Source organism: Haematobia irritans, chromosome 2 (assembly GCF_050003625.1).
Source record: "Haematobia irritans isolate KBUSLIRL chromosome 2, ASM5000362v1, whole genome shotgun sequence".
In the NCBI taxonomy this organism is placed as follows: Eukaryota; Metazoa; Arthropoda; class Insecta; order Diptera; family Muscidae; genus Haematobia; species Haematobia irritans.
Genome location: NC_134398.1, coordinates 61,311,145 through 61,324,685, shown reverse-complemented (window position 1 = coordinate 61,324,685; position 13,541 = coordinate 61,311,145). Strand labels below are relative to the sequence as shown.

The 13,541-nt window shown below is 37.5% G+C and overlaps 1 protein-coding gene across 1 annotated transcript in view; it reads right to left on the bottom strand.

Moving 5' to 3' along the window:
- side-II (sidestep II transmembrane protein) overlaps positions 1-13,541 on the bottom strand; it is a 645,324-nt gene that overhangs the window by 263,716 nt on the left and 368,067 nt on the right. Inside the window, exon 4 of the mRNA XM_075294734.1 lies at positions 1,419-1,536. Within this exon, the coding sequence (XP_075150849.1) occupies positions 1,419-1,536 (118 nt within the window). The remainder of the gene's footprint in view (positions 1-1,418; positions 1,537-13,541) is intronic.

Here is a 13,541-nt window from a genome sequence, read left to right as displayed (position 1 = left end):
TCGTTTAGTGGAATACAACTGGTAAAAATGATTGAGTATCACTCAGAATTAGCTGTTGCGAAATTTTCCAGTTTTTCCGAAAGAGGAGGCGATCATTTGCTTAGAAGTTGTTCGTACGCGAGTACTTTTGTATATGTCTCATGTTGAAACACCTATACTGCCACATACATTCGGGCTCATACGTGTTAATTAACTATTCATCACCTGACACGATGTCAGAGATGTTTTTTGAAGCACTACGATCGCAGTTTTGGAGCATTTTTTTCAGCCAATCGATACGAGTCTTTTTTGAGCGATTGTGGCATCCAACGCGAACAAATTTTTTGACGGTCAAATGTTCACGCAATATTGAATATATGTTGGATCCTTAAGGACATGAAATCTTTGGCCTCACGACAATATTGGTGATAAGAATTTTTCCCTGCCTGTATCCTTTCATTTTTCTAAGGATAATAAAATATTGTTTATAGCAACATTTCAAAGAAGAGGTGATAGAATTCCTTCTTGGAGACTGCTGTGATCACATATCAATGCATGTTTGATTGTCCTTTCATGGAAGGTTGTCCTTCTAAAATAAATATGACCTACCGAGACATAACTTTTTTAAAGTATTTCCTAGGTTAGGTTGGGTAAGGTTAGGTATGGTGGCATCCCGATATTTCAGGCTCTCTTAGACTATTCTGTCCATTGTGATACCACCGTGGAGAACTTCTCTCTTCTCACTGAGTGCTGCCCGATTCTATGTTAAGCTCAATGGCGAGGGACCTCGTTTTTATAGCCGAGTCCGAACGGCGTTCCACATTGCAGTGAAACAATTTAGAGATGCTTTGAAACACTCAGACATGTCACTAGCATTACTGATCCACAGCTGAAAAAAAAAAACGATTTGGTGTTTGGTCGAAACTGAGTTTAAACCCACGACCCTGTGTATGCAAGGCGAGCATGCTAATCAAAGTGGTTCCATAACAATCAAATTCAAAATTCAGTGAATAATATTTTTCATTGCTATAAATAAGCATTTTAATTTAAGCAATGAAAATTTTCGTGAATAGTACACAGCATTTATTACTTTTTGGGCAGTAGCAAACGATTTCCTATTGAATTTCGTGTTAAAACGACCTTAATTATAGGAAGTAAATTACCTTAATATTAAAGATTTCTCTTGGCATTCGTTAAAGATTTTTTTCTTTTACATTACCTAACTACGCCTAATCAAAGGCCCGTACCTAATACAACAATTTCTGGCAAGTCATTACAAAAAAAAAAAAAAAAAAAAACAATCAACGAGAATAAGCACAAAAACGCCTTAACTATGGGAAAATTCTCACTTAAAAAATTACATTTTTGTAAACCACAAAAAGCAAAGAGAAATAAATTACAAAGGACAAAATGAAATCATGGAGGTGTAGAAAACATACCTTAATTTCCAAAGTTGCTGGCTGTGAATCGAAATGAAATTTGGCACGTGAACCAAATACTTCTGGTGCAGACCAATGCCTTGCCTGATCGGTATTCATTTTATCTCGTACATCAAAGCTGCAAAAAATGAAATAGAGTTTAAAAGGATATGCATTAGATTTATGTCAATACGTTTTTCTTATGAAAGCTAAAAAGAAAAATGTAAGAATAAAAACGGAAATTTTTTAACAAGATTGTTAAATACAGAAAATTGAGTTTTTTTCTTGGCCCCAGTTATTGAGGGTAAATAAAATTCTACAGAAATTTTGTAACAGAAGTCATAGAAAAATTGTAAAATACATAACAATTCAATAGACCTAATATGAAAAATTTACTTTCTCACAGTACTTGCCAAATGAATACCAATTTTTAACTAATTTATATCTAAGATTATTTGGCTATGCGAGTTTTTGGTGTGGATGTTCGACCGAGTGACACCTTATATATCCTCCCTTATAGATTGTAATCCATGAATTATCCCAAAAATGAAAAACTTTTATAAATTTATGCAACGTGACAAAATTACTTTGATTATTTATTTTGTCGTACATTACGCATGCACCCTATGTTAACAATAATCAAACACAAGTTCTGCTATGCCAAAGTTATTTTGGTTGACATAATCAATTAATGAAAGATGAGCAATCCAGCAAAAAAAGCGTCGCCAAAAAAGTAATGAAAATGTCCTTTTTGGATCCGGAGGAGGTGCGAAATTGACGCAGAAGCGATGAATTTAACATGGGCTTGTCATAGGACGGAAGTCCTCCATTTCAACAGCCGGTACACTGAATTTGCATCACTTCTTTAGGTGTGATCCGAATTCAATGTTTTGGGTGTAAATTAAAAAATTCTGTGATATTTTGTTAAATAAAGAATTTTTATAATTTTTTATGGATTGTAACGCTTGTCTGAAACGTTTGACCTCAAATATTTTCAAAAATTCTCAATTTTTTCAGATTGGATTTAGCATTTTTTTCGACAAAATTTAAAAAATTTGTACCATTTTACGAATTCTTAAACTGTTTTTAATCAATTTGAAACAAAAAAGTTACAATTACATATTAAAAATATGAAAACAGCATGTTATAAAAACTTGAATGAAAATAACTTCCTGTGTAGTTAAAATAAAGAACATCATTGGGAGTACATCTTCTGGATGTGCTTTTAAAGTTGTGCCTTTGGAAGAACTTCCAAATTTTTTTTGCTGGCTAATTCAGGTAACCAAAGGTTAGGCTGTAGACTGAGACATTGAGGAACAAATCATGTTACTGCTTACATATAGATACTAATCATATGCTTACATATAGATACTAATCATCATGGCTCATTGCATATCGTTTTGCGTGTAGTTCGGTAATATTTTTTGCGAAGTTCTAATGAAGTTATTCTAGGGCTTCGGATCATAAATGAACTACTCAACAACGGCCAGATATATATTTATCAACGATTGCAACAGTTTTCGAACCAACTTCCTCATCAACAAAACTGAAGTCCTTATTTTCATTTCATTTCATTTATTGAATTTCCAGTACAACAAGATTTCATTTTATAAATTATAGTACTAGAGTAAAATGGTTAGATTATTGTTATTAATATGCATTAAATTAAATTACAATTATAATTATAATAAAATAACATATAAGTATAAATAACAATATTCTAAAATATATTAATGTGACAAAAAATGTAGCTTCCCCAGTACTAAAGTATTTCACATGATTGAATAATATTCCAGGATTCTGCTCTTGAATCGTTGTGTTATAGTTATTAATTGCAGCTCATTAGGGAGTTGATTCCAGAGACGGATCGTGCTAATAAAAAACGCCTTTCTGATGAGTGACGACGGTGTGCGATTAGTATAATGTTTTTCCCTCTTGATGATCGGGCAAAAATCAAGTTCGCATATAGATATGAAGGTTTCCTGTTATGAATTATTTTATGTAACAATACTAATGAGTTGCAAATTAACTATCTTTCCAGTGGCAACTTCGGTATCAGTAATGAGTATTGTGAGACTCTGTCAAATCGTCTTAAACCAAAAGCATATCGCACTGCATTGTTAAAAGTAGTTTGAAGTTTTCTTTTGCCAGTCGTATTTATAAAGGGTGATTTGTTAAGAGCTTGATAACTTTTTTAAAAAAAAAAACGCATAAAATTTGCAAAATCTCATCGGTTCTTTATTTGAAACGTTAGATTGGTCCATGACATTTACTTTTTGAAGATAATTTCATTTAAATGTTGACCGCGGCTGCGTCTTAGGTGGTCCATTCGGAAAGTCCAATTTTGGGCAACTTTTTCGAGCATTTCGGCCGGAATAGCCCGAATTTCTTCGGAAATGTTGTCTTCCAAAGCTGGAATAGTTGCTGGCTTATTTCTGTAGACTTTAGACTTGACGTAGCCCCACAAAAAATAGTCTAAAGGCGTCAAATCGCATGATCTTGGTGGCCAACTTACCGGTCCATTTCTTGAGATGAATTGTTCTCCGAAGTTTTCCCTCAAAATGGCCATAGAATCGCGAGCTGTGTGGCATGTAGCGCCATCTTGTTGAAACCACATGTCAACCAAGTTCAGTTCTTCCATTTTTGGCAACAAAAAGTTTGTTAGCATCGAACGATAGCGATCGCCATTCACCGTAACGTTGCGTCCAACAGCATCTTTGAAAAAATACGGTCCAATGATTCCACCAGCGTACAAACCACACCAAACAGTGCATTTTTCGGGATGCATGGGCAGTTCTTGAACGGCTTCTGGTTGCTCTCCACTCCAAATGCGGCAATTTTGCTTATTTACGTAGCCATTCAACCAGAAATGAGCCTCATCGCTGAACAAAATTTGTCGATAAAAAAGCGGATTTTCTGCCAACTTTTCTAGGGCCCATTCACTGAAAATTCGACGTTGTGGCAGATCGTTCGTCTATTCATGATGAAATGTCAAAGCATACTGAGCATCTTTCTCTTTGACACCATGTCTGAAATCCCACGTGATCTGTCAAATACTAATGCATGAAAATCCTAACCTCAAAAGAATCACCCTTTATCAGCGAATACTTCAGAAGCATACAGTAAGGTAGGTAATATGTAGCTTTTTACTAACAGTATTCTAATATTAAGTGGTGTGAAGTGTTGGGCAGTCCACATATTTCTTAGCATGGAATATATTTTTCAACAGGAAAGAGAAATATGGTCAGACCACAATTTCAATTTGTGTGGATCCTAGGTAAATGTTGACGTTATCACCTTCATCAACATTTTTGTTGCGGATTAGAATTGCCTTCGACTTATTAGAATTAAGTATTAAGCAGTTCTTTGAGGCCCAATTCAGTATTCGTTGCAGGTCTGCGTTAAGATTCGGTACACAAGTCGCAATAGGTTAGGTTAGGTTAAAGTGGCAGCCCGATTAAGATTCAGGCTCACTTAGACTATTCAGTCCATTGTGATACCACATTAACTAAAAGTACCTATTACATATGGGCACTTCTAGTTTTAACCGCTGAACCTTCTTGATTATTTTTCTTTGTTGAACCAACCAGATTGTTCCAAAAATATTAGCAGACTGCTTAAGTTAACGTTTTCCAGATCCGCCAGTAATCTGAAGCTATATGCTCCTAAAAGTTGCTTGCGCTTTACACAAAATGCAGGACACTCACACAAGAGGTGTTTAATTGATTCTTTTTCCTCCGCATCATGACAGCTCATACAATAGTCATTATACTTCGCGCCAATAGTTTTTGCAAAATCTCCTATCAGGCAGCGACCCGTTATAGCAGATATCAGGAGTGATACCTGACGTCTCGAGAACATTAGCATATCTAGTGTGCGGTTTAAGTTGAAATGGGGCCATATTTGCTTGGTGTCGTTACAACCCTTGCAATTCTCCCATCGAACATTTGCCATCATAACAGCCTTCTCACGCAGCATGAGCTTGCAGGTAGCTAGGGGCATACCAACAAATTCTAGTTCCCCTGGAATATGTAAGGTAGTCCCTAGCCTTGCCAACTCATCCGCTTCGCAGTTCCCCGGAATGTTCCTATGGCCAGGCACCCATATTAGGTGAATATTGTACTGCTCAGCCATCTCATTGAGAGATTTGCGGCAATCGATGGCCGTTTTCGAGTTGAGGAACACAGAGTCCAAGGATTTTATTGCAGGTTGACTGTCTGAGTATATATTAATGCCCACATTTTTTGGAACATTACTTCTCAGCCAATTCGCCACCTCTCTTATTGCTAATATTTCAGCCTGAAAAACACTACAGTGATTAGGTAATCTTTTCGCTATTTGAAGTTCCAGATCATTAGAATATACTCCGAAACCCACTTGTCCATCCAATTTGGAGCCATCAGTGTAGAAATCTATATATTCTTTATTCCCCGGGGTATGTGTGCACCACGCCTCACTGTTGGGGATTAGAGTCTCAAACTTTTTGTCGAAAAGTGGACTCGCCAAAGTGTAATCCACTACGTTAGGCACATCTGACATTATTTTGAGGACAGAACTGTGACCGTAACCATTTTCCGACCACAGCGATAGTTCGCGCAACCGCACAGCCGTTGTTGCAGCTGACTGTTTGGCCAAAATGTCTAAAGGCAATAGATGCATCATGACATTAAGGGAATTTGTTCCTGTCTTGCTGAATGCGCCTGAAATACACAAACACGCCATACGCTGAACTTTATCTAAACCAGTCGGTTTCTGAAGTGCCGGCCACCAGACTACAACACCATATAGCATTATAGGTCTAACCACTGCCGTGTATAGCCAATGCACAATTTTTGGTTTTAGTCCCCACTTTTTTCCTATTGCCTTTTTGCACGAGTACAAAGCTACAGTTGCCTTCCTCGCCCTTTCTTCAATATTAAGCTTAAAGTTCAGCTTCCTGTCCAAAATAACGCCAAGGTATTTTGCACAATCACCAAAGGGAATTTCAATACCCCCTAAGGAAATAGGCCTAACCGTGGGAGTTTTGCGATCTTTGCAGTACATGACTAATTCTGTCTTTGCAGGATTTACCCCAAGACCATTGTCTTTCGCCCATTGTTCAGTCATCCGGAGGGCCCTCTGAATAATATCTCTGATTGTGGATGGGAATTTTCCCCTGACTGCCAGAGCTACATCATCTGCGTATGCCACCACTTTTATCCTTTCTTTTTCTAGAGTAACCAGAAGGCTATTTATAGCAACATTCCAAAGAAGAGGTGATAGAACTCCTCCTTGGGGAGTGCCTCTGTTCACATACTTTTGTATGTTTGCTTGTCCTAGTGTGGCTGAAATACGTCTCTTCATTAGCAGTTCGTCTAACAGCCTGAGTATACATGGATCAACATTCAGAGTTGTCAGTCCATTTAATATCGAGCTCGGATGGACATTATTGAACGCCCCTTCGATGTCTAGAAACGCCACGATTGTGTATTCTTTGACAGATAGTGAGCTTTCAATAAAGCTGACTAGTTCATGTAGTGCGGTCTCAGTAGACCTGCCCTTCGAGTATGCATGCTGTCGTTTCGAGAACAAACTTGAATCGATGCTAGTTCTAAGATAAATATCTATCATCCTCTCCAGGGTCTTAAGTAGGAATGAGGATAAGCTGATTGGTCGGAAATCCTTCGCCCTCGAGTGAGAGGCTTTTCCCGCTTTAGGTATGAAGACGACTTTTGTTTCCCTCCACTTTCCTGGGATATATGATAAGTTGATACATCCTTTATATATCACCGACAACCAGGGGATAATTTTGTCAGTTACAGCTTGTAACTCCGCCGGAGTAATTCCATCAGGTCCAGGGGATTTGAATGGTCCAAAGCTATTTAGCGCCCATCTTATTCTAGTTTCCGATACAATGTCCTCGACAGGAAACGACCGCTGAGCAACTGTGGCACCGCCAGTACATGGTTCAACCGTCTGATTTCCAGGAAAATGTGTGTCCAATAGTACCTCCAGCGTCTCCTCACTGGACGTTGTCCAATTGCCCTCCGATGTTTTAATGAAACCTGGAGCGGAGTTGGTGGATGCTAGAACCTTCCGTAGTCTGGAAGCCTCGGACGTATTCTCAATACTGCTGCAGTAAGCATTCCAAGAGTTATGCTGAGCCTTTCTCAGTTCTCGCTTGTATCCTCTCAGATTCTTCTTGTAAGCGTCCCAGTCCTCAGGGGCTCTGGTGGACTTTGCCTTGTTAAAGAGCTTCCTGCAGGATTTCCTCATATTACTTATTTCCGTAGACCACCATGGTGGTCGATGTTTCCCCCTTGGCTTTCCTCTAGGGCATGCAGCTTTCAGTGAGATGTTGAAGGCCTTAGTAATCCGCTCCACTGCGTGTTCGATATCTTGCACATTTCTCATATTTGTCTCTGTTATTTCCGGTATCATCATATTGAACGATTGCCTATACCTATTCCAGTCAGCTTTCCTAACATTTGGCGGAAATATGATCTTGGTGATATGAACATCAAATTTGAAACTGATGTAGCGATGATCTGAGAAGCTGTGTTCACTTAAAACCTGCCACTCAGATATCATTTCATTCAGTTCTTGCGAGGCCAAGGTGATGTCCAAAACCTCTTGCCTGTTTTTAGTGACAAAGGTTGGGACATCTCCCTTGTTGCAAACTACCAGATTAGTACGCAAAATAAACTCTATTAGCGACTCTCCCCTTGCATTAGTATCACTACTTCCCCATATACTATGATGTGCATTCGCATCGCATCCCATAATGAGTTTCGTCTTTGTTTTCAGTGACTCCTCCACTAAGGTCTTAACGGCATATGGAGGCATCTCCCTGTCATGTCCCATGTAGACCGAAGATACCCAATATTTGCATTTGGCTATTTCTAAACTTGCAACGACAGTGTCTGTATTGCACATTGAAGGAAGCAGAAACAAGTTGAGCTCGTTTTTAGCAATTATACAGGCTCGATTTACATCATTACCACTATACTGCAATAGTTTGAACCCCGGAGTACTTAATTCACATATTTTGTTTCTATAAACATATGGTTCTTGAATAAGAACTATGTCTATGTCCCCTTTCATCAGGAGAACTTTTAAGGCAGCACATGCAGCCTTACAATGATGAAGATTTATCTGGAGGATCCGTAGGACCATCGAGATTTTCAACAACCGTCACATCAGCCGTTTCAATCGAGTCATCAAGAATGTCCTCTTCAGAGATATCGGTGACTCTCGCAATAACCATAGGTTTAACTTTGGTGAGTTCTGAGGCAGTAGAAGCCTCCTCACGCATACGGTATCTATCCATGTCTTCAAATGTCTTGGTATCCCCCTCGACTTCGCAAGAGGATCCGCTTACTTCTGATTCAGACAGAGGCTTGTCCATTTCTGAATCCTTTAGCTGATCGTTTTTATACACCTTCATTTGGATATAATGAAAGCCATAACATACACGGCCCTGGGACTTTGCTAGATGTGGCAAAGACTGAGTGTTCAATATAAACACAGCATGCCGTCTTGGCCCATCCACTTCATCCAAACGGCCAACCTTCCAATCAGCTGTTGGAAGATCTGGATTGCATTGTTTCAGTCTATTTAAAATAGATTCAGGGTCAGGAGGGTTTGCAGGTATCCACACAAGTCGCAATGGAATGCAGTTTGCATAAGGAGTAAAGCTGTACGCCATTATATGGTTGCACTTAAAAATAATGTGTTAAAAAAATTTAATTTTCAAACATATAATGTTTACACAGTTTTTTCGTCCGTGCATATGGACTAACTTATAATTTAGAAGATAATGTTCAGAAATTTTATGTCACCTTGCCATAGGCTATTGTTACCACAATCCAAGTAATTCGATTGGGGATGACAGTCTTTAGTAGAAGTTTTTACGCAATCCAAGGAGGAGAGTACATAAGATTCAGACTAACCGAACTTACGGCCTTATATATTTGTTTGTGTATCGATAAGCTCTTGCACTTTTTTGAAGCTCATTTTGCCATATGTATTAGAATATGTATATGGCTTACACATTTCGGATCTTTTCTGGTGTTAATGCCGTCCACGTTTTGGACGCGATGCAACTCTGCCTGCATCACGGTAATGAGTTTTATTTAAATGCTAAAGACTCTCACAATAGCCACTTGTGGTTTTCCAGCCAAATATAAATCAATGAAACTACCACGGTCGATTTCCATCACGAATAACCTTATTCTGAATGCAAAAGATCAAAATGCTTTTGTAAACAATGAATGAACTGTCACTGATATAAATCTATCAGGTGTCTGACGAGCACTTATAAATGATAGCAACCTGACGTTGATTGCAATACACATTTGTAAATTTAGGGCAAAACCACATAAGTCTAAAAACTCAATTTTACAGGAGAGCGAAAATACAACAAAGGGGTCACAAAAACTTCTGTAGAAAAGATCTGGAATATGTTTAATATTTATGTGATAGACCTACCGATTCAGAGAAAATTAGGAATTACCGACTTATGTTGTTTTGTCATATGATATTAGTATTTTAAAAACAAGTATATACAACAGTAAGTTCGGCCGGGCCGAATCTAAAATACTAGAGGTCTGCACAATTCCATTTGTAAATGCAGAGTACACGTGTACTTGCTACTTGAGTACATCTATTTGAGAGAGTCGCAAAACACTTGGTACACATTTTGATGAAAACCAAAAGCCACGAGTAACTTCTTGTTTCTACTCTGATGTCTTCACTACCAACAAACACATGTTCCTCTTTCTCTCTTATTGAAATGTACTCAGAGTGATCACGTCGAGTAATTTGCGAGAACAAAACTTCATAGAGTTCTCCATGTACCACGTGCAGTTTCAAAAATACAAAAAAAACAGTTACTCTTTATAATATATGTTTTCGGTTTGTTATAAAGAATGGCAAACGTTAAGGTATGTGTGTGACATGCATACATATATGAAATATGTCACATACATACATATCTATGATTAATAATAATGGAAAGTTTTGCTTCGCACATAACTGAGAAATACTTGTGGTACTATATGAAGTGAAGAGAATCCATATTGTACTTTTTCTCAAGTACTTACATTTTATTGTTCCTTTTTTCGGAACACATACTGTTTCGGATAAGTACTTGGTGGTATTTGACAAGCAAGTGTTCTCTTCACTTCACTACTTGCGCTCTGAGAGAAAGAGTGTGTATGTACTATATTCGACAGCGAATTGAATACATGTGTTGAAAATTTATTCGATGCAGACCTCTATTAAATACCCACCACCATGAATCAAATTTTATAGTCTCCTTTGAAATTTCAGGAGGGTTTTATGACCGATATTGTCCCAAGCAGAGCAGTTCAACACGTACACTTCCCGAAGATGAATTTAAAGATTTTACCTATGAAGACTATATCAGATTCTTGATTTATAAGAACCATTTTTGTTTGAGTTTTAGAGGAATCATTAACATCTATTGTAAGTGTGCAAGTAAATGGGGAAATAACGCCTTGATTAGAAATCTAAAATCTGTAGATTTTCACCCCCATTATTTAAATGATTACGAGAAGTAAAATCTGGAAACCCACGGAGTTAAATCGGGAGATCGGTCTTATGGGGCTATACTAAAACATTGACCGATACTCACCGTTTTCGGTCCTAAAATACTTCTAGATTTCAAATTTCAGGCAAATTGGATAAAAACTACGGTTTCTAGAATTCCAAACAATAAAATCATTTCTTGCACACCTATTTCTAGTCCTAAAAAACCTGCAGATTTTCAATTTCAGGCAAATTGGACAACAACAAGCACACGTATTTGTGGTCCTACAATACTTCTAGATTTCCAATTTGGATAAAAACTACGGTTTCTAGAAGCCCAAGAAGTAAAATCGGGAGATCGGTCTATATGGAGACTATACCAAAACATGAACCGATACTCACCATTTTTGGTACACCTCTTTATGGTCCTAAAATACCTCCAGATTTCAAATTTCAGGCAAACTGGATAAAAACTACGGCTTCTATAAGCTCAAGACGCCAAATCGGGAGGTCAGTTTATATGGAGACTATATCAAAACCTGTACCGAAATAGCCCATCTTCGAACTTGACCTGCCTGCAGACAAAAGACTGTGCAACATTTCAGCACGATTGCTTCATTATTGAAGACTGTAGCGTGGTTACAACAGACAGACAGACGGACGTGGTTATATCATCTTAGAATTTCTCCCTGATCAAGAATATATATACTTTATATAGTCGGAAATCGATATTTCGATATGATACAAACGGAATGACAAACTTATTATAATAACATATCTCTACACTGAAAAAATATTGTCGTGAGGTCAAAGATTTCATGTCTTTAAAATACGAATGCGAATTTTGCTTAGCATAGAAGACGCATTTCTCTAATATAAAGATTTTTTCCTTGTCCAAAAGTCGATAAACTTTTCAATGAAGTTGTATTGTCCTTATAATTAAGTGATTTCAATTAAAAATGGGTATCATTACATGAAAGAAGGAGCCACCGTGGTGCAATGATTAGCATGCTCGCCTTGCATACACAAGGTCGTGGGTTCTATTCCTGCTTCGACCGAACACCAAAAAGTTTTTCAGCGGTGGATTATCCCACCTCAGTAATGCTGATGACATTTCTGAGGGTTTCAAAGCTTCTCTAAGTGGTTTCACTGCAATGTGGAACGCCGTTCGGACACGGCTATAAAAAGGAGGTCCCTTGTCATTGAGCTTAAAATGGAATCGGGCAGCACTCAGTGATAAGAGAGAAGTTCACCAATGTAGTATCACAATGGACTGAATAGTCTAAGTGAGCCTGATACATCGGGCTGCCACCTAACCTAACCTAACGTAACCTACATGAAAGAAAAAATGTTTGGGCTAAGGTAAACTTGACTTTAATAATTCAGAAAAATTCTTTAAATTTAATGAAATTGTCTTTAAGTTTGTTGTCTTTTTGCACCTTGACTACAAAGCAATAAATCGCTCAAATATAGGACATGTTTTCCAACACTTTATTTTAAAGGCGTTTTTTACTTGAAACATAGCATAATTTCTAGTGAAAGTCGAATCTTAATTTAGAAAATAAAGTTGTCATTAACTCGTTTTTAAAGGACTTTGACAGCACATGAAAAAAGCTGAAAAAGCGAAAAATTAAAATTTGCTTTCAAGAAGCAAGTACACAAAACCCAAATTTAATCCTTACTTGTATTCTCCGCTTCTTTGGCTCGGAATCAATACTAAAATTTTTAAAGTAAAGACAAAATCTTTGGAACCGGGCATGCTTTTTTCAGTGTATTTATGGTGTTTTGTCGCATTGAATCCTGATCATATTCTGATTAAAACACGACACAACTGATTTTTAATTTTTTGTCTCGACAAAAACCATGACTCGAAATATGTTGTTTTATAAAAAACATTGGTCAATTACACAAACCTTATGTGGACTTATGTTGTTTTGTCAAAAGTATATACAACTATTTTTCACCATTCTATATCTCCCGAACAAGGGCAGATATCGAAAATCTGTATACACAGAAAGATGCGCCCTCAAAAACTACACACAAAATTTTGAGAAATTGTCCACAAATATCAGTCAATCAGCTTTGGACAAACGTTCTAACTCTTAGTTTTGGCTTGGAATCAAAGTCCAAATCTTTCAATTTAGGTATCCTCTCTTTAGTGTACCTTTAAACCAACTGAAATTAATAAATTACTAGCTACGAAAGATAGGCTGCAATAATGAACATACATAAATTATTCTTAACACATTAGAAAGAAAACGAAAAAACATCAAACTAGAATTTCTTTCCCATGCGTAGCTCTTTCAACTTTGTACTCACAGAACATTGCGTCTTTAAATTGCTGACCTGCCGTCTCTTGTCATGCCCTGTTTTTAACTAACGAATGAACGAAGGAACGGAAGACTATCCCATTTAACAGGATAGCCTAGGCTAAGAGGCAACAGTAGCTTCAACAACTGCAACATCGACAAAAACAACAATAAAACACAATGAAACATTCATATTGCAAAAAACCAGTAAATTGGGTTAACAACTAAGGATTTACATGCAATTAAGTTGTTACCGTGCAGACATACGACTGAGCACACAATTTCACCTACACCAGCCCGTGCA